This window comes from Camelus ferus, chromosome 12 (genome assembly GCF_009834535.1).
Source record: "Camelus ferus isolate YT-003-E chromosome 12, BCGSAC_Cfer_1.0, whole genome shotgun sequence".
Taxonomy (NCBI): Eukaryota; Metazoa; Chordata; class Mammalia; order Artiodactyla; family Camelidae; genus Camelus; species Camelus ferus.
The window spans coordinates 36,495,072-36,518,121 of NC_045707.1; the positions used below are offsets into that span (position 1 = coordinate 36,495,072).

General features: G+C 38.3%; 2 protein-coding genes across 3 annotated transcripts in view; one reads left to right on the forward strand and one right to left on the reverse strand.

Moving 5' to 3' along the window:
* Positions 1-170: 170 nt before the first annotated feature.
* Positions 171-19,438, reverse strand: FBXO7 (F-box protein 7). Of its 2 annotated transcripts, none has more exons than XM_032493377.1 (9): positions 19,014-19,438; positions 14,889-15,183; positions 9,948-10,175; positions 8,426-8,567; positions 6,201-6,284; positions 4,222-4,317; positions 2,240-2,416; positions 1,871-1,908; positions 171-857 (listed from the first exon to the last, which is right to left on the reverse strand). In XM_032493377.1, the coding sequence occupies exons 1-9, from the start codon at positions 19,319-19,321 to the stop codon at positions 468-470; spliced, it is 1,758 nt and encodes a 585-aa protein (XP_032349268.1). In that variant the 5' UTR covers positions 19,322-19,438; the 3' UTR covers positions 171-467. The 2 variants fall into 2 exon arrangements, with proteins under 2 accessions (XP_032349268.1, XP_014418948.1); XM_014563462.2 differs by lacking the exon at positions 19,014-19,438 and adding an exon at positions 18,793-18,928 and having other exon boundaries at positions 14,889-15,031.
* A 142-nt stretch (positions 19,439-19,580) lies between these two features.
* The window catches only part of BPIFC (BPI fold containing family C), a 48,321-nt gene continuing 44,851 nt past the window's right edge, over positions 19,581-23,050 (forward strand). Inside the window, exons 1-2 of the mRNA XM_006189667.3 lie at positions 19,581-20,452; positions 22,094-22,192. The gene's annotated coding sequence lies outside the window, so the exon portion shown is untranslated. The remainder of the gene's footprint in view (positions 20,453-22,093; positions 22,193-23,050) is intronic.

Here is a 23,050-nt window from a genome sequence, read left to right on the forward strand (position 1 = left end):
CAAACGATTTCATTTGAAGAAAGGATGCCACTGCAAAATACAGATAATCTCTTGCAACCATCTGATGACAATGAATAGGTTCTCATCATTTTGAAATGTCCAAGTAATGTTGTAAAGCTGTTCTGAATATTTATATTTATCTTTCTGTAATAAAAGTCAAGGCTGCTATGTAATTTACACTTGATTTTTTTTTTATTCTGGTGTAGAACACTATCAGTGAACAACCTTCATTCTAGAGGGAAATTCAGAAGAGAGATGACAGTAACCTGTTATTCCCAGGGCCAACCCTGTCATGCCCTTTGGGCCATGTCACCCCTGGAGCTTTAAATATATCTACCAAAAGGCTTCTGTGAGTGCATTTCTCACCACCACAATCAGAAAACACTAGAGATCAACACCCCAACAAGATGACACCTGTAGTTTTTTTTAAAAACCAGAACAAGCTCCAGAGTGAGATTACAAATCAGTCACATGAATGGCAGCCGGTTGTCAGTTGGCCGACCCCTGCTGGGTCTTAAGGGAAATCTGTCATTGGGGCCACCTCGCCCTGGCAAGATGGGATTAGGTCCTGGAAGTGGGCCAATTGGATCAAAACGTGGTCTGAGTGGAGGGAACTGGCTGGGTGTCTCCCCAGGCCCAGGGATGAGTGAATTGATTGGGTCCCCAACATAGGGAAGTGTTAGTCTTTCATCATATTCACCACCAATAATTCCTGGAGGAAGGAGAGAACTAGGAGGAAAAGGCCTGGGGTGCAATGGGTTGGGATAGAATGGAATGGGGTGGGGTGACGATGGCAGGAACATCACATGCCGCCCTCTCTGAGCTTCTTTTCTTTGTTTGTGCCTCTTCCTGTACAGCTATAGAAAAACAAGAACAAGATATGGTAAGTGAGTTGGCTGTTTCCCCCAAGTTCCAATTTGCTTTCATTGTATAGATCTATCTATACTTTTCCCACACTATGGAGGCAAAGAAACCAATGCACAGAAGAGAACTCTTACCAGTTTCTATCTTCATGAATAAGGTAGTAGCTGTGAATACAACGCCAAATGAACTATATTCTCTAACCACACTGCAACTGAGCAATTGTGACAACTTGGAGTAACAATACATCCAATAGAGGGATAACTGAGTGACATATACTCTCAAGACTGCATTCTAGAGCTCTCAAGCTGATATGCAATTTTAAGTCAGCCTTTTTTGAAAGTAGAAAATTTAAATATTTGTTGAAAATATCATGCCACAAAATAGAAAAAGTTAAGGTACTGGTGGGGGGGGGTAGGAGGGGCGGTCAGCACTTAAGTTCACTTTCTCACCTAAATTATGTCCCTAATAGATCACAATTTAAATAACAACACAAAAAGATGACTGTTTTAGAGGATGGAACATATTCCTAAAGAACAGTACTATGTATTTTGTACATATCTGAGGACTCTCACTGAAATTTATCTCTAGTCCTTCATCCCAAGTTTCTCAGTCCTCTCAATGTCTTTTATAGTAGGCATCTGCAAATAAAACGTTACTTATTCTTTTCATAGCATACTATTTTAACTAGCTAAACAGATGAAGACTACTCCAGCACAAAAACAACTCTTTTTTTTTTTTACAATAGAAGAAGGAAGAATATTTTACATTAAGCAAAGGTAAAAATCATCATTGTGTTAAGATTTTTTTCCTGTGTAATTACAAGAAGATAAGGACTATTTATTTTACTATCAAGGTAAAAGTTGAAAACATTTTCATTTACTGAAAAATTAGCAATAAATTTGATTGTATTATATCATAATAAAAGTGGAAAATATGCCCTTCACGTATTAATTCACTAGTTATTTCTGTGCTATGAGCATTGGCCCTGATATTTAAAAATACTTACTTCTTTCCAGTCTGTGTCTCGACCTCTGACGGTACCATCTACAAAGAAAAAATAAAAAATAAAGATTTAAAAATGCTTTACTCATCCAGCATTAAGCCTGTCTTACTTCCATTTCCTATCCTGAAATAGTCTACTTGGTCTAATGCGCTATTTGTATTGGAGAGAACACAAAACTGAATGGGGAGAGTTTTCAGGACACAGGCAAAGGTATATAAAGCTTGGAATCCCTTTACAATAAGGCTATGTTATGATTAGTTCCTACTCTTAAAAAAAAAAGAGCCCACAACTTAAAACTTCTGGGAAGCTGGGTAATTAAGACCTCAGTAAGAAAGAACCCTTTTCTTGTTAACATGTTATCATGGAAATCACCTCGAAAATCCCGCAGATATAAACACCTCCACAGAAGTTGGTCATTTGAGGCAATGAAGAGATCGTGACAAACTGCAGACAAAGAAAGGACAGAACGAACATCCAAAAGTCGGAAGATCCTTAGTTTCAGCTCCAGTGGGAGGACTACCAACCCAAATACATCTGGTAGGTTCAGTGCTAAAAGGAAAAAAAGAATAGGTATCACTAAGTAGAGAACATCCTCTTTTCCCCACATATTCAAACCAAAGTTGCCAACTTTCTAGAGAGATGATAAATTAGATGGTATTCTCAATTATCTAAGTATGTCATCTATAACAGAATTTTATCCCCAGGTTGACTATATTACTACTACTAACTCTAAGCCCCCAATTCCCTTTATGTTTTAGTAGAGAGACAAATTACTTCTTAATACAAATCAAACAAATAGCTATGACAATTTCTAAATACTAGCCAATGGACTGTTTTGTTTCAAGCAATATTCAGTGCAACAAAAAATTCTCTATTCAACTACAGAAAATGGTTAATTCATTGGCTTTTATATTTGGTTCCTAATGCTGCCACTTATTAGCTGTGTGCCTATGGATACGTTATTTAAATTCTAACTCAATTTTCTCATCTATAAAATAGGTTAATATTACCCACCTCACTGAGTTGAGAATTAAACATATAAATACATGTAGAGTGCTTAGAATAATATTTGGTACATAATAAGCACTCAAGTGTTAGATTACTATTATTTGATGTCTAGTAAGCTGAAAAAAGGGGGGGGGTAGATAAATTCAGAAGCAAAACCATAAAAGGAAAAGAATAATTTTTTCCAAAGTCAAATGAAAATTATTTTTTGATTATTAGCTCCTTTGAACATATGGGATACTATTTTCTACTAGCAAAGCTATAACCAAAATCCAACAAGGGGTTTTAAAATTCACATTATTTTCTTCCCTCACCACCAACCAAAGAAAACTACAGTTACAATAGCCTTGTACCATGTAACTTGAGACCTAAAAAAATTATTTTTCTACATACAGATAGCAGATAAAAGCCACATATCTATCTGCATAAATCTGAAATTATTTACCAGCTAAAAGACTGTGGTAGATTATGATTCTACTGTATCATTTTCTACCCTATAGTTAGACTTCCCCGTCCCACTACGATTAGGTTTGGCCATTTTGACTTACTTTGTCCAATGAAGTATGAGTGGAAGTGGTACATCATTTCTGAACAAAAACTTTAATAACCAACACAAGGTTAGGCCACTGGCCCTCTTTTCCCTGTGCCACAAGAAGTGCAAGTCCTGGGTCAGGACTACTCACTACTCCTTCAGCTAGAGCTAACCCACACACAACATGTAATGAGTGAGAGATACTTTAAGCCATGGGGATTTGAAAATATTTTTTACTACAACATAAGAGAAAGCTGACTAATACAAGGACATTGAGTTAATTATAAACCTCACTGAATTACAGTTTCATCACCTATAAAATGAGAATAAAATCTACTTCAAAGTTGTTAGCATTAAATAAGAATGCATGTGAAATATCCCAAGTACCTAGAAGAGTCCCAATAAATAGTTTTTTTTAAAAAGACCCAATTTACAAGCTATACATTATTTATATATGTATTTACTGAACACCTATTATGGGCCAGACCCTGTGCTAGGCCATGAGAATACAAAATGACATATTTCCTGTTTTCAAGGTATTCACAAACTTAGGTGGAAAGAAATCATATCAACAATTATGATACACTGGAAGAAGGGCTACAATAAAGATATGTGCAAAATGCAGTGGAAATAAAACAGGAAATGTATAGCAGTTAAGGAATTAACATTTAAGCTTAGTCTTAAAAGAGCAAAATTTTGACAGATTTATCAGTCTAGAGGAGGAGAAAAAAGGGAAGAGTCATATCTCATACTTAAACATGTGTAAACTTACTATTCTTTCTAGCCATTCAACCTGTGATGATTTATCATTTCTCACCTTGTCGGGTAAAAGCCAGAAGAGGATACACCAGCTGGTCTTTGAAGAGGCGAGAGAGCTTCTGAAGATCTTTGTATATCTTGGCTACATTTTCCCCTAGGATATTTTTTGAAATGAAAAATCAAAACACAAAATCAAGTGGAAAAACGAAATGGTGTCCTCTGCTTCTGCCAAACCAAATCAAAGTGGTAAGTTTTCACACATAATTCCTACATACACGAAACGAACCAAAGTCTCGATTAGAAGAAGTATACAGTGTGTGACTCTGAAAACTGAAACATCTTTAAACAATTTTTTCCCCTTCATGGACCTATTATAGAAGTAATTAGGAACTTACAAATAAAAGGGTAAATAACAGTGCCTAGTATATACCAGGTACTATACTATGAGCCACAATAAAAACTGATTAAGATGTCTTGTCAAATGAGCAGCATATTCCTACCCAATATAAAAAGTACATATTGAAAACAGTCAATTAATATAATCCATAAGCTTATAATCTAACAGTATTAACTTTCTTCCTCCCCTTTCATTTCCTTTTTCCTTATTTAACAGAAACCAGATCATCTGAGCTACAGTCCTATAAAAGTTGTTCTTGAAAAAAGGCTCAGGAGTAAAGTCTATTCTAATCATAAACTACACCGTTTATTAGCTCTGTGACCTTGAAGTAATTTAACTTTCTCTAGACCTGTTTCCTGATCTACAAAATGGGCATGATAACCTCTACTGCGTAGAATGTAGAGTGTATCTACTCCCGATAGCAAGGTCCTCCCTAATATAGAGATGAATATACAGTTTTTTAGCCAAGGAATTTCAAGTTTTTCTGGTGTTAATGGTAAGACCATCTTTACAGATTTATCAATCTAGTTCAGACATTCTCAACAGAAGCAATACTGTCCCCAACAGAGCAAAAATCCTAGCTATTACACTGGTTTGTAACCCTCCAAAGGGCCACAGTATAAAAAAACTATACAGTATATCCATGGAATTAAAATTTCATAGGGAGAATGATTTAGGGGGGAGAAATGTGTTGAAAGTCTCCTTAAGGGACTGATAATGAAAAAAGCGTTGAGAAACACTGGTCTAGTATGACATTAAATATTCAGAGACTTTTATTAATATGCACTCTGATGTCTCCTTTTCCTATCAGTTTTAGTTTATATAAATTCGTCTATCGGGGCCTGATCTCCCCTGGGAGCTAACAAGAATAAACCTCTAGGCTTCCAAAGGCAAAGATCTAGATCTAGGTAGCGTTCTCTTAAAAGACACTGGTGTAAATTCCATCACCCCACTATATAAACCACACCACTCCCTATCTGTATTTTAAGTTTACTATGAGAATAAAATGGAGTAACATCAGTAAAGGCACATGTCCAGCAAAAAACAAGCACTTGAAAGAAGTTAATTCCCTCTCCATCCCATCTCTTCTCTTTCAACTACCTACCTGCCTTTGGGATTAACTGAAAAAGAAAAAAGAAATTTTGTCTTCTTTACATCTATTAATTTCATAGAATATAGCAAAACCATGCCTAGAATGAAAACTTTGGTAAAGTTTCAATCTTTGATACCAATGTATCAAATAACAACCAAGTTTATATAAGTTTAAGCAAACATTTTGAGTGTAGTTTTTCCTTCAATATTTTTCAATAATGAAATTGTATTGTGTGGTTTCCACAAACACAGATCCTCTCCATACTGGTTAAATACAATGCTAGAAAAATCCACAAAGATTAATTCAGAAATTATGAACCATCAATGGTATGTGAAGCATTACATACTATCATATAATGGCAATATAAATATAATTTAGCATTCCAAGACCCTCAGAAGAACAGGAAAACCAAAATTCTGTAACATTATCTTGAACTTCTTTAATCTCATTCAGAAACTGTAAGTCTTTTGAACATTACCTTCCTGTTTTTTTTTTAAAGTGTACCTCTCAAAGCTTCATCCCAAAAGTTAAATCATGGTTATAGTACCTGATTCCTCTTTGCAAATAAAAGATTCTGGCAGCAGCTGCAGTCTTTTCACACTTCTAATCTCACTGTTGATTTTTAGTGTAGCTGTAAATAAGCAAAAGAAAGATGATGAAAAAGCTTTGTAATTTCATCAACTGCCTTCAGTTTTTAGTATGGACTTGCATTCCCTTGCCCCCAATATACATGAAGGACACATTATACAAACAAACTGCTCTATGCTTATTTCTTTTCCTCACGGCAAAATCCAAAGTGCAAACCTGCATCTCATTAAATCAAATCACTCTAAAACACCACTTTTAAAAACTACAGTAAGCACCTTTATATGAAATCCACTAACTATTACCAACAGCAGTTTATTAGTAGTTGAAAGATATGCAACAAGGTTAAAGGGAGACAGTTAAACACAGTGCAGTCATTATTTCTAATGAGGTCACTAAAAACTCCACTTTTTATTTAACCCTTGGCAAAGAGTCTTCCCTTGTTTATTAAAAGAATCCTTCCAGTTTTCACAGTATCATCTCTCTCTAGACCCAAAGGACTAATATTCTTGACATTGCCAGGGGGTTCATTTTTAATCATATATACAAAGGCACACTTCATCTCACTCCATGAAAGAGCCTGTGATGTGCCTGTGCACATGTCTTGGGTGAAGGAAAGATTTAAGGACACACTGCTCCTTTTCAAAGAACTAAGCCTGAAATAGCTGTCTGCCACCCAAGTCCACAAGTAGCTGATTTGCCAAGAATTAGTGAAGAACAAAACATCAAAAACTAAGACATTCAGCAGCTATTCTCTATGTTAAGTATCTTAAAACTAGTAAATAAAGGTTAGGATACACATGCTGTTAAAGTGCCTTTATAAGAAACTGAAGCCAAAATTACAACCTCACATTTATTATTCGGTAACTTCAACCATGCAAGTTATGATGTGATGTAGCAGAATATTAGATGAAGGCAGAAACTGCTGACTCTCTGTGAGTAAGAATGCCCAACTAAAGTTACATTTGCTAATTGTGATGAATTGTTGAAGAGACACTGCTGGGTCCCAGTGCCATCAAATAGTCACAAACTGACCAATGTGGAATACCACCAAAGCTGTTAAAGCTAAAATTTTGAGGCTCTTAAATAACATTTCAAAGAATCTAGTGATTACAAAGAAATAGAAGAAATTACATAAAAAGGGACCTAGAACTATTTTATTTCAAAGATCAAGGCAGTATAAGTCAGTGGCTTCCAAATAAATTTTAACAGAAAAAACATTTTCCAACAAAATCTTACTAGGGATCTCACTAAACAAAACAAACATGTTGCTGTTCAAGGTTTAAGTAGCAATAGGGGTTCTATTAAGCCTCCTCTTTGCTTCCATCTCAGCAGAAACTAGTAGCTGAAGAACATCTTAAAACACTAAGCTAAGGCACATCAAAGCACCTGTCTTTGTGGTACAAAAGATGAGCATCAATGAAAAATAAAAAATGAAGTCATTCCAATCTTACCATACTATCTTACCTAGCTAAAAGGGTAAACCTCAAAAATCAAAACAGAACAAAAATGAAAGAGTCTAGTCACTCAAAATGGATCTCCAGAATGTGTGACTGAACTATTCCACAGATCACTGGTAGTTGGTATAGATCTCTGTGTGGCCATCTGACCTAAAATGAAATACAAAAATGGAATGTATTCGTATCCCTTGACATTTCTAGTATGAAAGAGAACTAGAAAAAGAAATTCCATTCAGAGTGACTCTTGAGGGTGTGGAGAAGTAGGGATAAAACACACATACCGAGACCTCAGAACCCTAACAAGTATTTGTGTTCAGAGATGCCAACCTAGATAAAAAGTGACCCCAGCTCAATCTCACCTCTCACCATCTCTCAGTTCAAAACCTGGGTTAGTAAAACAAAAATTAAAAAGCCATCCACCAGCATAAAGAAAAAGTACTCTTCAAAGAGTTCATATGTAATAAACTCATCTCACTCCTATTTATCACTAACTCCCCCAGAACAAAAATTACAAGGTTAAGAAAGCAAAAGTCCCAAGAGTGAAGGATGCTAGCCTAAACATCTGCCTTGCATTCTACAACCTTTCAGACCCATGTTATCAGTGGTCCCAGGATTAAACAAAGTTGAGAAAGACTCATAACTATATCATGATAGCCAATCACTGAAGTGGCTATAAAATGTCTGGAAAGAAACTTGTAAGTATTCATAAACCATGCCGTCCCATTACCATTTATGACGATGAGATTTCCCAAAGGCACACAGGTGAGAGCAGCAGAGCCGCCCTCACAGAGAGGATGTGTGTACTGCAGCTTATACACGCCCCCCGACCTCCAGTTCTCTGGCATGGACACAGCTTTGGCTTCAGTCCCCTGGGAATGAAATGAAATGGAAACAAATAATGAAGAAAGGTGTTACTCTCAAAAAGAATAAAAACCCAAGAGGCCTCTAACCTGTCTACAAATAAGCATTCCATACAGTCCCGGTAATAAAATTTACCAAATCATTAATATTTCTAGTAATAAAACTTTGATAGAAAACAATGTCACAATACATTATCCACCATCAACATTTTTGTGTAAATAGATAACAACAGAGATAGGGACTGATTTCTCTCATCAAAGATTTCTCTCTCTGCCTAGCAAAGCCGTATCATTATTCAAGACCCCAGCTCAAATACCACTTCCTTTGTGAAGCCTTTTTCAAAAAAAAAATCCTATTTGTCATTCCCTCTATTTTACCCTCTAACATTCTGTTTGTATTTCTATCGCCACATACTTCTATGATGTTATTTATCATAATACATTATAATAATATATATTTTCCTTGTATTTGTTTCTTTGCCCTACTTATGGACTCCTTGAGGACAAGGACTGTCCCAATGTCTTTATATTCTAATTCCTGACTCAGTGCATGGCATGGTGAACATATTTAATGATCACTGAATCTACGTCTTTGTTACCCATAGCGTGGCCCACAAACCAGCAGCATTGTTATTATGTGGGAATATGCTCACATAATATCTCAGGCTGCACCCCAGACTTACTAAAACAAAATCTACATTTTAGTAAGATCCCCAGGTATGCTTATGTATGTTAAAGTTTTTAAAACTTCTAAATGTTCTCCTCTGTGAATCTTTGGCATCCTATAATTGTATTTGTTCCCCCTACAATTTAGCCAATACAGTATAATGGTTTATATACTTGTCTCTCTGTCTGACTCAGACTGTAAGCTACCTAAGAGCAGAGGCAAAGCACTGTACCTGCCACTGGCAGACATTTATCAAGTGGATAAGGAATGAATGAAAGAACGAACAAATGAAGGTAAGCAACTACAGCATAAGAACAAGGTCCCTCTTTCTAACGGAATCCTATTAAGTTACTGGCTCATAGAGCTATTAACAACAACAACAACAAAAATAACCTAGTGAGTCCTCTGTCTAGTCATGCCTAATCCACACCCACTGAGAACATTTTATCTACGTATTAGTATATGTAATCTTTTGGGTTCTTTAAAAACCATACTTGTCATTAATTCTATAGTACTAACTAAAAATGACAAGGAAATGAAGGAGAAAAAAAGAAGAAAAAGAGGGAAGGGAACAGTTACTGGCTGCCTATTGTATGCCCATCACTGTGTTCGGCACTTTACATTAACACCCAGATACATTTAATAAAGAAGTCTAGAGCACCACCTCTTTTCTAATGGGAAACTTAAACCCTAACATGTCTGTTTTCTGCCTGTACTCTTACCTGAGGTATGTAACCCGACTCCAACATGAGAAGATGTATCGATACTATCAGGGCATCACTGGGGTTGGAGCAGTCAGCTGACTGATACAGGGTCTCTAATGAATGTGGCACTTGCCCTTCCACCGCTTCGCTGCAGAGCATTGGTTCTGAGGGATAGAAACCTGTGCCCTCTTCCATATCCACAACATCTTGAATTGACTCAGCTTCAAAATTCTGACTGGGCCCTGACTGAAAAAGATAACAAAAGTAATGAATTCATTAGACTCTCATTTTTTCACACTATATTTTGTATCCCAAAGTGAACTGAGATTAGTGCTCAGAGCCAAAGCACATTATTGGGTTCAGAAACAGGACACATTTTAAGCAAACTCTTCTAAACAAATGAGCCTGCAATCTGCTCCTCCATCCTGAATTCCTTATCTCCACTAATTCTGGCTGATATGCCAAAAACATGGAAATCATCCTCCACTTTCCTTTCTACCTTATAAAACCCCACCCTCAATCTGATCAGTCCTCAAAGTTCCACTGAATCTATCTCCTAAATATCTCTAAAATCTGCCCCTCCCTACTGCACTGGTACTTCAGACTCATTTAGCTCCTAATTTCCAGCAACAGCCTCCCCAGGTATCCCTTGACTCTTCTTCCTTGACTTCTAATACATTCCACCCACTGCTGCCAATTTTTTGACAGTAGAATTTGGTCATGTCTCAGCTTAAACTTGCCAGTATTTCCCCAATGCAGACAGTAGCATTGCCTTGGAATGTGACCCTAAGTGTTCTTAGGAAAAAAGAAGTCTGTAAGCAAGTAAGTTTGGGAAATGCTTCATGTTACAGCCACCCAACCTCACCCTCCACATTCACAAAATACATTTTGGCATTATAAAGCTCTGAGAAGCTCAGTAATAATAGTTAAGTGAGCATAACATTTAACCAAGAAACACTATCCTCCTCCTTCCTCAACACACAGTATCCCCATAACACTTACAATCTCATGAGACAAGTTTTTCATAAAAGACATGCTGAGAAATTCAGGCCTACAAAATAAAGTCCAAACTCCTAAACTTCTTAGCATTCAAGGCCCTTCATCACCTGATCCCTGACTCTGTATCAAATTCTGCAGTCCCTTCCTTCCCATTCTAGAATTCCCCACCCCTCCAGGTAATACAGACTACCTCTCTGCTTTGCCAAGGCCTTGATTACTGCAGGATGATTTTATTACACTGTATTGCAATTTTCTGATTACATGCCTATATCCTACCATGACCACAGGCCTAGAAAGGAACAGATCACATATCACCCATTTCTGTAACACCAGAATAGTACCTGGCACACAGTAAGTATTCGATAAATGTTTGTTGAACTGAAGGAAAATATCTTAAAATTTCGTGTTTTTGTTTTCAGTGTTTCCTAAATTGCACCATGCAAAAATTCTGTAAAATAGGCAAGACAGATGATGTCGCCTTTTTATACATGCTGTAATTTTGATTCCGATTAAATAACATAATCAATGTTACCAGCTAATAAAAATTTGAAATGTTATAGCCACCCAATGTTTGGACATCATATATTGCTTCAATAAGACTAGGTTACCTATATTAATTTTGCTCAGAAAGACTGTTTCCTAGGTATGTGCTCAACTCTTAATGCAAAGCACATGTTTCTTCTTTTTAAGTTCGTATTTTCATTAGAAAAGGAGCAGAGGAAATTAATCCAAATTCGGAAAAGATCCAGATTCACTTGTTAAAACCTAGAGGCCAATGACCATCCACACTATCTAAAAACATGGCTCTGACATATTTTTGAGCAAGGAGAAACTATTTATTAAAACAACTTAACACCCAACTACATTATGAATTACAGGCATACCTTGGAGATATTGCAGGTTGGGTTCCAGACCACTGCAATAAAGTGAATACCGCAATACAGCAGGGTCACACAAATTTTTTGGTTTCCCAGTGTATATAAAAGTTATATTTACACTATATTGTAGTTATTAAGTGTGCAATAGCATGTCTAGACAATGTATATAACCTTATTTTTAAAATATCTTATTACTAAGAAATGCTTACCAACATGTGAGCCTTCAGTGAGCTGTAACCTTTTTGCTGTAGTAACATCAAGATCACTAATCATGGATCATAACAGATATAATAATGAAAAAGTCTGAACTATTCTGAGAATTACCAAAATGTGACACAGAGACAGAAGCGAGCAAATGCTTTTGGAAAAATGGCACCAACAGACTTGCTCAATGCACTGTTGCCACAGACCTTCAGTTTGTGAAAAACACACTATCTAAGTGCAGTAAAACGAGGTATGCCTGTATATATGCTCTTGCTTCTTGTGCCTAACTTTTGGCCATTTACTACTTACTGACAGTTGTGTGGGAGAGAATACATGTGAGGGAAATCTATTAGAAGGTTACCCTAGACTGATAATGACATGGGAGGAAGATACCAGAATCCCCTGGTGAGCTTATCAAACCTCACACCCACTCGAAGAGAACCACTGACATTCTCTGGGCCATCCTGATATGATATACTTACCATACTCTTCATGTATGTGGAAATGAAAAAAAAAAAGTTTAGCACCACCTCTCTAAATAGATCATTTGTCGTATGTCATTTACAAGTGAGTGGAACAAGTTGACTATAAAGCAATTTACAGCTAATATTAGGATCTGATACCATGTTATGCGTTTCTCATTGAAGATTCAACAGGTACTAGATGAATTCCCAAATATAATGAAATAAGAAAATTAATTTACACTTAATCAGAAGAGCAAAATTTTCCTACTGTTTCAAATATTACCCACCTATTTTTCTTTTCCAATGCCCCATTCTACGTCTAATTGACAAATCATACTGTTTCAAGTGCTTAAAGCATTATTTATGAGATTTCAAGCTCAGTTTCCACACTAAAAAGTTTCTACCCTATAGTCTTAGAATACAAAACAACATACTTTTAGAACTGAAATTATTAACTTGAGTCAATATTAATGTCTCAAAATTCTCCAAAAGGAAACTAGTGAAGTAACTATCATATACCCTATGAAAAATTCCATCTTAATGATTTTAAGAGTACACAGAAATAAAGGGAATGGGTCCTTCTATCAGAATCTCTGAATGAGTCTATCAGCAGAAAAAATTCAGAAATGTAATTTAAATATCTGGCTAAATACTCTTACTCATTCCCTAGATTACCTCTATGAGACAGAAGCTCAGAGATACATAATGAGTCCTGGGGGAAAAAAATTCACAAAAATACTTTGAGGTTTATAAAATCTTTTTTAATGTAATCTCTCTGGATACTATTACTAAAAACCTAAACATAGATGATTTTTATAATTTACCAATCAGTTAAAAAGTATTTTTTAATATCTGTCTACACTTAACATGATAGGCACAGTGAATACTTATATTTAAGGCCCACAAAAAAAATTAAGTTGAAGTGATAAGTATACACACACAAAACTAACAAGATGGCATATGTATTGGTATGAAAATATTAAGTAATAAAGTGATTATTTGTGCCATACAAGAAATCAAAAGGAAGGATAATAAATAATGAAGTGTATACAAGGCAATAATCAACAAAAAGAAATTGAAGGAAACCATTGGGCTGTGGTTGGCAAGGCCTTGGAAGGTGGGCAGAGATGTAGACAGGAGAGGGAGGAAAGGTAGTGGGTTCCAGGCTGGGAGAACAGCAAGGGCAAAGAGCGAAGCAGTCACTAAGTTGTGTGTGCATGTGCACATGCGAATAGGTGAATGTGCTGCTGCAAGATAGAAAATGAGGAGGAGTCCAGTCCAGTCTAACTGGAGGTGATAGTTTACAGGAGGGAAGAGCAGAAACTAGCTCCAGAAAGGTTGTGGGCTACCTTTCAGAAAGCCTTAAAAATTAGGTTCAGGAGAACAGACAACATTCTCCTCCTCTGTGACATGAACTAGAGATATCTGGTCTTTTTCAGTTCAAAAGTTATGAGCCCAGGTGTATCCATGACACAGAGTTACTAGGGAGCAGAGGAATAACATAATCAAAAATGTGCAGAGAGAAGATGAACCCACAAAAGTAGACTGAAAAACACACACTGGAAGCCTGAAATGGAAAGGAAAAACGGACAAAGCCTGTTAAGGGGCTGGATATAAGGAATCAAAAATCATTCCAAGGTTTTACGCTCTGCCATTGACAGAGAAGGTCACCGATTCAGGAAGAAGAAACCATCAGTGCACATATTTTCAAACTTATGTTAGCATCTAGAGTCTGAGGTGACAATTTTTAAATTCAGGTATAAATGCCCTGCAAATCATTTGGAAATAAGTGAACTATATATAGCCTTAGTGAGTGGAGTAGACCAGAGAAACAAAGCTGGGAATCATGAGGTTAGAGGCAACAACAGAAGGCAAGGGATTATACATCTGAAGGAGTGGGTGTGTAAACAAAATAAATATGTAAAAACTGGATTCTTCAAATGCCAGACCTATGTTGGTCCAGGCATTTAGCAGTTTAAAAAAATGTTTTCTAAGAGAACCCTAGTGCACTATTGGTGGGAATGTACATTAGTGCAGCCACTACAGAAAACAGTATGGAGGCTTCTCAAAACATTAAAAAAACTACTATGTATAAAATAAATAAACAGCAAGGATATATTGTACAGCATAGGGAAATATAACCATTATTTTATAATAACTTTAAATGGAGTATAATCTATTAAAAAAACTGAATCACTATGCTGTATACCCAAAACTAATATACTGTAATAAACTGTAATCAACTATACATCAATAAAAAGAAAAGAAAAGTAATTAAAATAAAAATAAATTTTCCATAAGAATATTATCTACATTCTACTAATGATAATTATCCCGACTGGCACAGAATTCAATTGAGCTATTCAGTATGATTTATCAACTACTCTATTTCTTGTCTTGATATTAACACCTACCATACTGTCATCATTGCAGACATCAGATTTGGCTGCCTGTCCTTGGAATGAATCACTCAGTTGTTCATCCTGTATGCTGGATTGACTGGAGCTGGCGGCCAAAGAGGGTTGGTCATTATTCTGGAGTGAGGAATGCTCTGAATCTGTGGATGAAGGTAAGTTAGGTGCTGGAATGGCATCTTCAAGAACCAAACATATCAAGTCCCCAGAAACAATCCCATATGAAGCCAAGGTCTCTTCATCTCCAGTGAGGGCATCCTTGTTGTTCAATGTAATTGCAAACCGGGTATCAGAACTGCCAAGAAAGACGGATAAGGATAGTAAGAGCTACCTACTACCATTACCCTCAATAATACATTCGGAACATATATAACGTACACTGTATGACCCAGCAGAACTAAGTAATCAAAACAAAACAAAACAAAAATAAGAAGAAAGCCAAATCTTGGAAAAAACTATCAAAATTATTTGTTCTTATCACCAAATACCTAGGTTATAGATTCTAGCGGGGGGGATAGGATTAGCATTTTCTATCGTTAATCCATGTTTCCATCACGTCTAAAACACATAGTTCTTTATATTTTGTCATCTTCAAAATAGGGATGCTTCTTTTTTTATAGTCTTCTTTTTTTTTTTTTAACTTTTGCCGGGGGGAGGAAATCATTTATTTTTAGAGGACATCCTGGGCATTAAACTCAGGGCCTCGTACATGCTAAGCATGTGGGGATGCTTCTTAAAATCGATGACATATCACAACTTTAATGGACAGCATTTTTTCATTTAGTGTGATGTAAGGACGTGCATTTTAGGATTGATGGCAAATGAGATTCAAGGAAATAGTTTTTTTTAATATATAAATTATATCACATCATTCCTTTGCTGAAAATCCTCCAATGGCTTCTATTTGACCTTGGAATAGAATCCTTAACAGGGCCTCCAAAGCCCAACATTTGACCCCTACCTACTTCTCCTACCTCATCAATCCTCTCACTCACTCTTCTCTGTTCACATGAGCTTTCTATTCACTCCGCAAAAACAGATCAACCTCACTGCAGCCTCTGGGCCTCTGCGTTTGCTCTTCAAGCCCTTTAAATGACTGACTCTCACTATCCAGGTCTCAACCCAAATGTCACCTCTTCAGAGATGCCTTCCATCCAGCCTCCATCACTCTATTCCATTCTCATGTTTTATTTTCATTATAATACCAATATTAGAAAATATCGTATTTATTTGCTTATCATCTCTCTTCCCCACCTCTACCACAAGAATTTAAGTTTCATAAGATTGGCTACCTTGTCTGTCTAATTCAAAACTGTATCTCCAGCACCTGGCAAAAAGAAGTATTTGTGGAATAGACACAACCCATAAACATTAGATGGAAAAATCCAGATGAGGCTGGAATCAGGGCTACCCTTCAATATCCTTCCAGGATAGTTAGCTTTTGGCGGTTCCAAAGTACTAGACCTATGTCCTAAATGAATATTCATAATCACAAAAAGTTAGATGAGTGCATGTAGATGGCTGGGTATAAATTCATCCGTCCTACTGATAAGTTCATCCTCCTTACTGATGACCAGTTATGATGTCTTTTACATGGAAGACAAAACAAATCCAAAAACCCAGTGCTAAACTAGCTAAGAGTTCAAATTAGTCAGAAGCAATGAACCCTGACTCTTTCTGCAGCACAGATTATCTGACCTTGAGAGAATAACTGTCATTTCATCACATAATGGTAAGGAATAATTAACAAACCATTGTAGAACATTTTATAAGATATTTACACTCAGTAATGCTGACTTCATTAACTTTTTGAGAGGTTAACAAAGGATGAAGTCCTCTGAAAATCATGTTCTGTTTATTTGTTCTTACAATGCTACATTTTCAAAAGTGCTCCCAATAATTCATTTATGTTTTTCTTCTGCATGTAAATACATTTTTTCTTACCAATTAAAGTGTCTTTGATAGAGAAATTACTGAAGTTTTAGAAACTACTCTTGCTTATTAGAAAAAAAGTAGCCATGCTTCTGTTTTCAAATGTTTTGATAAAATGTTGAAAACCTGCCAACTACCCTGAAAAACACCATCCCATTTTTAACAGGAAAAAAAAAAACCTACCTCAAATTAACTACGTGTTTATGGATCATTTGTCACAGCAAAAGTTTTGTTTTTTTCATTGTATTTAGTATAATGTCTATTCAATATCTATTCATAAAAAAGGTAAAGGACTGTCTGCTTAATAAAATGTAGGCATTCCCTCTCCCTTTAGGAAAAAGGAAGAGCTATTTCTGAAGTAATATATGGTTTTCCAGGAGAAGGGTTAAAAAATGGACTTGTTTTCGGAAACTGAAAAAAAATGAACTTCATCAGGGAATGCCATCCTAGAAACTCCAGGCCTTCGAAAATTATTTTATGGCAAACCTAGATCCACTTGCTCAGCAAAGACACTTAAAAAGTAATAATGTCATATGGACACATTTTAAAACTGTCCATTTATTAAAAATGAACACACTCAGAATGAATTTACTTTCACAAGCTGAAGCTTACATTCCTTCCAGTTAACCAGCCTCAACTGTAAAAACAAACCTGAAAGAGAAACTAACTTGAGTTCCTGGGTAAACAAAGTGTCATATTCGGTTTCACATCCTTTCCAGACTGTCCCGCCTAATTGAAAAATAATAATAATAAAACATATATACATATATGTATGAAAATACCTTAAAAAGAGAAGTAACTTTTTAGCAGATACAAATTATTATATATAAAATAAACAAGGTCCTACTTTATAGCACAGGGTGCTATAACCTGTAATAAACCATAATGTAAAAGAACATGAAAAAGAATATACATGTATAACTGAATCACTTTGCTGTACACCAGAAACTAACACAACATTGTAAATCTATACTTAAAAAAAATTTTTTTAAAGAGAAGTTCATTTTTGTTCAATACCAAGGAAAAAACAATAGGCACATCAATTAATATAATGTTTAAAAGGAGTTATGTCAATCCTCATTTCCTGTTTTTACTTTTTTAATTTGGAAGAAAACAGGCTTACTTTTTAACATAATAATGTCTTAACCTGAAAAATGAAAGAGAGATTCATAATATGCCCTCATTTTACTGAATTCACTGAAAATAAAATGTAAGTTTATAAAAGTCTTATGAAAGGAGTCACTTAATTAACAGAAAGATTTCTTTTGAATAATTCACCTAAAAAGCCCCAGGGAACTTCATCTTTTGTATTTTTCTCAGCACAAATTTCAAATTCGCTAGCTCAGTATTTGAAGAGGACCACCTGACTTCTGTTCTTCTACTCCCAAATAATTGTCCCCAGAATCTCTTTTGGAAAGAAAGCAGCCTCCTGCAGCCCCATAAATTAATAACAATTTGATCCATTATCTCTCAGTGTCACTGCCCCCAAAGTGCAAGCTCTCCAGGGACATCATAAGCCAACGTTTACCTTAGTTTTTAGCTTAAAAAGAAAAAGGCGCAACATCTACCCCGGGAAAATAAAATTATTTAAAACAGACCGACACACTGCATTTTGTAAAACTTTGCAGTGGGGAAGGCAAAGTGCTCACCGCGGCGCCTAGTAAGTCAGCACTTAACGGAGTCTTGAGGTTACTGCAGCCTCACCGCAGAGGTACAAGTTACAGGTGGTCTTGGATGGAGGGCGGGTTTCTAACCTCTTCCAGTACTTTCCAAACTTTTTCACTGAAATGCTCTGACAGCTGGAGAGCTGGAGATGGTGAACTTAAAATTAATTAAATTGCTGAAAGCCTGGAAAGGTTTAACCCAAGACAAGCCCATAATTTCCAACTCTACATTTCAAAAGGCGTGAGAATTTTGCATCCTAGCCTATCGCCTGGGTTCGTTCACTGCAAAAGCGGAAGCGAAGGCTCACCCTGGAGGGGATCGGAGCCTCCGGGCCGCTGGGCCATGATCTCCCAGAGCCGGAACCCGGTGAGCTGCACCCCAGTGCCTGCTCGCGTCACAGTCCCAGGGGCGCGGGCCCCGTGACAACGCGCTCCCTGCCCGGCCACACGTGACGGCCCGGGGCGTGCCCGCGCCACCCGGCCCTCCTCCAGGGCCCGCGGCGTGCCCCCGCCTCTCCGTGGCGCGTACCTGTACCCCCAGGTGGGTAGCAGGGCCTGGCTCAGGTACGCGCGCAGCTGCCCCAGCGTCGGCTCCGCTCCTGGCACCTCCAGAGGCCAGGTCCGCTTCTGAAGCCGGACCCGCAGCTTCATGGCGGCGGCAAGAGGCCCCAGTGGCCCGGACCCCGAGGCGGCGACGGTGACGACGGAGCAGTCGGGCAGCTCCCGCTCAAGCGGCGGCGGCCCCGGAACTGCGACTACCGGAGCTATGGGGATGCTGCGGAGTAATGGACCAGGCCTCGCCGCGGCAGCCGCTCTGCCTGCCGGTCTCTGGAACATGAGCGCTCCGCCCCTCTTTTGAGGGCGCCCCCTAGAGCCCACCCCGCGAGCGGGCGGCTGGCGGCCTGCGCGGAGCCAGGCCGCTCGGGAACTCGCGATCGATGACTCGGCATGCAGCGGCGCCCCTTGGGAGCGCGAGGAGCGCACTGCGCAGGCGCTGAGCTGCCGCGGGGCGCGGGTATCGCCGCTCTGCGGCCGGTGACTGTGTGCGCCTCTTTACAGTTGTGCATAGAGAGCGTTAGGGTTGGAAGGGATGCTGCAGACCGTACTGCTCACCACTCCGCAAAGCCCTGGTGTGCCTGGTTCTTACCCCATTTTCTTGTGGCGCCCAGCTCCAGCACCATCCGCTCTGAGAAACCAAGCCCGGGCTCTGGTAGTTTCCCCCTGTTAGAGCAAAATTTGTGTCGGAGAGTATATTAGTAATCTCTCGCTGCAAAACAGCCACCTCAAAGCTGAACAGATTAAGACAACAAACATTTATCGTCCCACAAGTTCCATAGATCGGGAAATTGGGCACGGCTTGGTCTCGTGAGATTTAACTCAGTTGGTCAAGGCTGCAGTTACCTGAAATCTTGACTCGAGCCAGACGATCTAACTCACATGACTGCTGGCAGGAAGCCTCAGTTTTTCACTGCATGGACTTCCCCATGGGGCCACTTGAGTGTCCCAATGACATGGAATCTCGCTTCCCTCAGAGCAAGTAATCCCAGAGATACCAAGGCAGAAGCACAATGCCTTTAATGATCTAGCTTCAGAAGTCACATACCATCACTTCAGTTGTGGTCTACTGATCACAAAACTCTTCATTGTGGTAGAATCAACCCAAAGGCATGAGTACCAATAGACAGGGACCATTGGGGGCCGGGAGGAGACTGGCTACCACAGAGGGTCTGGCAATAATGATAACGATAACTTAGATGAGAAAGTATCATCAAGTTTCATCCTTGCATAATAGCTATTTTCCACATCATTATAAAAGAGTTGATTAACGTTCCTCCCAATAGGTGGCAGTACTTGTCCACAGTCTGACCTTCGTTAAATAAACATTATTCATTAAATAAACATCAGCTTTGCGCCAGATATTATCCTAAGTGCTGAAAAGCCATGTTCCTACCTGTGCAGTGTGTACAGGTAAGTGAATCACCTTCTTGTAGTAGAGCATTAAAAGTCTCCTGTTTACGATAGAGATAAGAACAGTCCTGGGGGTTGGGATACACAGGGAAGGATTGTTGTGTTGGTAGGGTTCTTTCGTGGCAAGCAATATGGGATTGAGGAAGGATGGCAGGACCAGGGTGGCTCAGTGTGGCCAGAGTGGATACAGTGGCTCAATGAGGACAGAATGAGTATATCCCAGATAAAGAAAAGCCTTGAGCTAAACAAAGGATTTGAGACACATTCTAGAATGTATGCGAAGCCACTGAAGAGTTTTAAGCATGGGGATCTTTACCAGGGTTCTTAGTTCTGAGCAATAAAGCATAACTCTGACTAAGCAGAAAAGGAGCATATTCAAAAGGATACTGAATAGCTTGAGGAGTTCTGGGAGGGCTGGAGAAGTGACACCCGCTTAAGCTTCCGGGAGTGATGCCCAGATCCATGCTGAAGAACTGGCCTGATGAGGAAACTATCATGACTGGGACTGTTGCTGCCACCCCACCCCACACTGGAGGAAACTGCTTTCACTGCTGCCAGGAACCACTGGGGAATGGGTGCCACCTTCAAATGCCAATGTTTTTGCACCAGCAAAATGCCAAGCTTCCAAAAGAGCCTGTTTTCTCACCTTGTTCTCTTCTAAATCAAAGGCTCAAAAGGACACATCTGTTTGAGGGAGACTGAACCCTGGCTGCAAAGGAGACTGAAATATAGGGTCTGAAATCCTTCCTTGGGGAAGTGAGAATTATATTTGTATTTCTCCAAATGTTGGAAGACTGTCCAAAAGATAATAGGAGACTGTGAGTCTGAGAGGTGTATACCACAAGGGGCATGTGTCGGATCTGAAATGTAAATCTGTCACTGGTAGAATGTGGGGGATATATTAGATCAGGGTTTCTCAACCTCAGCACTATTAACATTTTGGCCTCATAAGTCTTTGTTGTGGAGGCCCACCCTGGACCTTGTAGGATATTTAGCAGTAGCCCTGATTTCTATCCACAAAATGCCACTAGAACACCCTCCCTCAGTTGTGAGAACCAAAGATATCTCCAAACTTTGCCAAATATCCCCTAGGAGGAAAATTGCCTTGAGAACCACTGGATTAGTGACTAGCCCCGTTAGGAGGCTCTTTTGGTAACTGGGAGAAGAAAGAAATTAGTGAAATGACAGTGGGAATGAAAACATTGGGATGAGAAGGGAAGGTGTTTCAGAAGTAGAAATAATAGAACTTGGAAAATGGTTATATTTGGAGTCTGTATCAGTTAGGATACAGCGTCAGCTGCTCTAACAGAGATCTGAAATAATAGTGACCTTAAGCAAGATATAACTTTATTTCTCTCTGAAATAAATTCTTGGAGAAAGTAGTGCAAGGCTACTATGATATCCATCTTTGGAGAACATTTACCACAGTTCACCTCAGAGTACTACATAAATCTAGATAAGTTACTAATCTATAAAAATGAAAATGGTAACAAAAATATACCAGACAAGTATGCTGTAAAGATTCAGTGAGATAATATCTTTTGGGTTTTGTTTTAAACCACTAAGTTTGTGGTAATTTGTTATGACAACCATAGAAAACTAATCCACCTGGAATCCTTGTCTCAACCCTTTGCCCAATAGAGTATAAGCACTGGGATGGAGGAAGTAATCCAACCACAGGAGTGTAGGAGGGTACTGGAAGAGGACCAGAGCATCTCCAAAACACAGCCAAGATTTAAGGTACACTGGAGGACGATCCTCCAAAACAAAGAAGTTCTATGAGAATATTATATACCCCTTCTCTCAACTATCTCCCTCCTTGAGAATTTGTTTATTTCTCTTTTGAAGGATGTCACCTTAATGTTTGCAAGCAACAGGCACTGCAACTTTCAAAGCATTCAGAAATACCTAATGACAATGCTGAGCATCTTTTCGTATACTTATATGCCATCTCTATACCTTCTTCAGTGAGGTGTCTGTTCACATCTTCTGCCCACTCTTTAATTGGGCTGTTTGTTTTCTTATTGTTGAGTTTCCTTTAGTTTTCTAAATATAAATCAAATTTCTGTACATGACAAAAACACTTTATAATCCAGCTGGAAACCACTTTCTTCAGTCTTCCTAGTGACCCCTCACATATAGACTGCTCACACTGCGCTACTCCAAAAAGCCTCTCCTCCTCCCCTTTACATCCTCTCCATCAAGTCAGCTTGCTTCTGTGCTTTTGCACATGCTGATCCTTCTACCTGGAATACCTTTCCTACCCTTTTTTTAAGCAGAGTATGCTGCTTCTTCCTTTTGCTCCAGGAGCACCTGGAACATACTTTCCAATGTTATCCATCACACCATAGTGCAATTATTTGCACACCAGACTTTCTCCAATCCTAGGTTATGAGTTTCTCAAGGAGAAAATGCACGTCTTATCCATGTTCAACAACTCTCAACCCCCACCTCCAATGTTTAAGCAAGATTTAAAATGACATAAAGATACTCATGCTTATCTCAGAATTCTTGATATACCTGCTTGGAAAAGTAAGCTCTTCATTCTGTCTCTACCAGAGAAAGTCAGGTTGGCCTTAGTTTCAATATTTTCTTACA

What these genes read in the sequence shown, in the direction of transcription:
- FBXO7 (XM_032493377.1), bottom strand. Translation starts at nt 19,321, where the DNA reads ATGTTCCAGAGACCGGCAGGCAGAGCGGCTGCCGCGGCGAGGCCTGGT. An exon ending in TATTTGCAAAGAGGAATCAG is followed by an intron (nt 4,318 to 6,200) that starts GTACTATAACCA and finishes AAAATATCCTAG; the next exon opens with GGGAAAATGTAGCCAAGATA. An exon ending in TCTGGCTTTTACCCGACAAG is followed by an intron (nt 2,417 to 4,221) that starts GTGAGAAATGAT and finishes TTTTCCTTTTAG; the next exon opens with CACTGAACCTACCAGATGTA.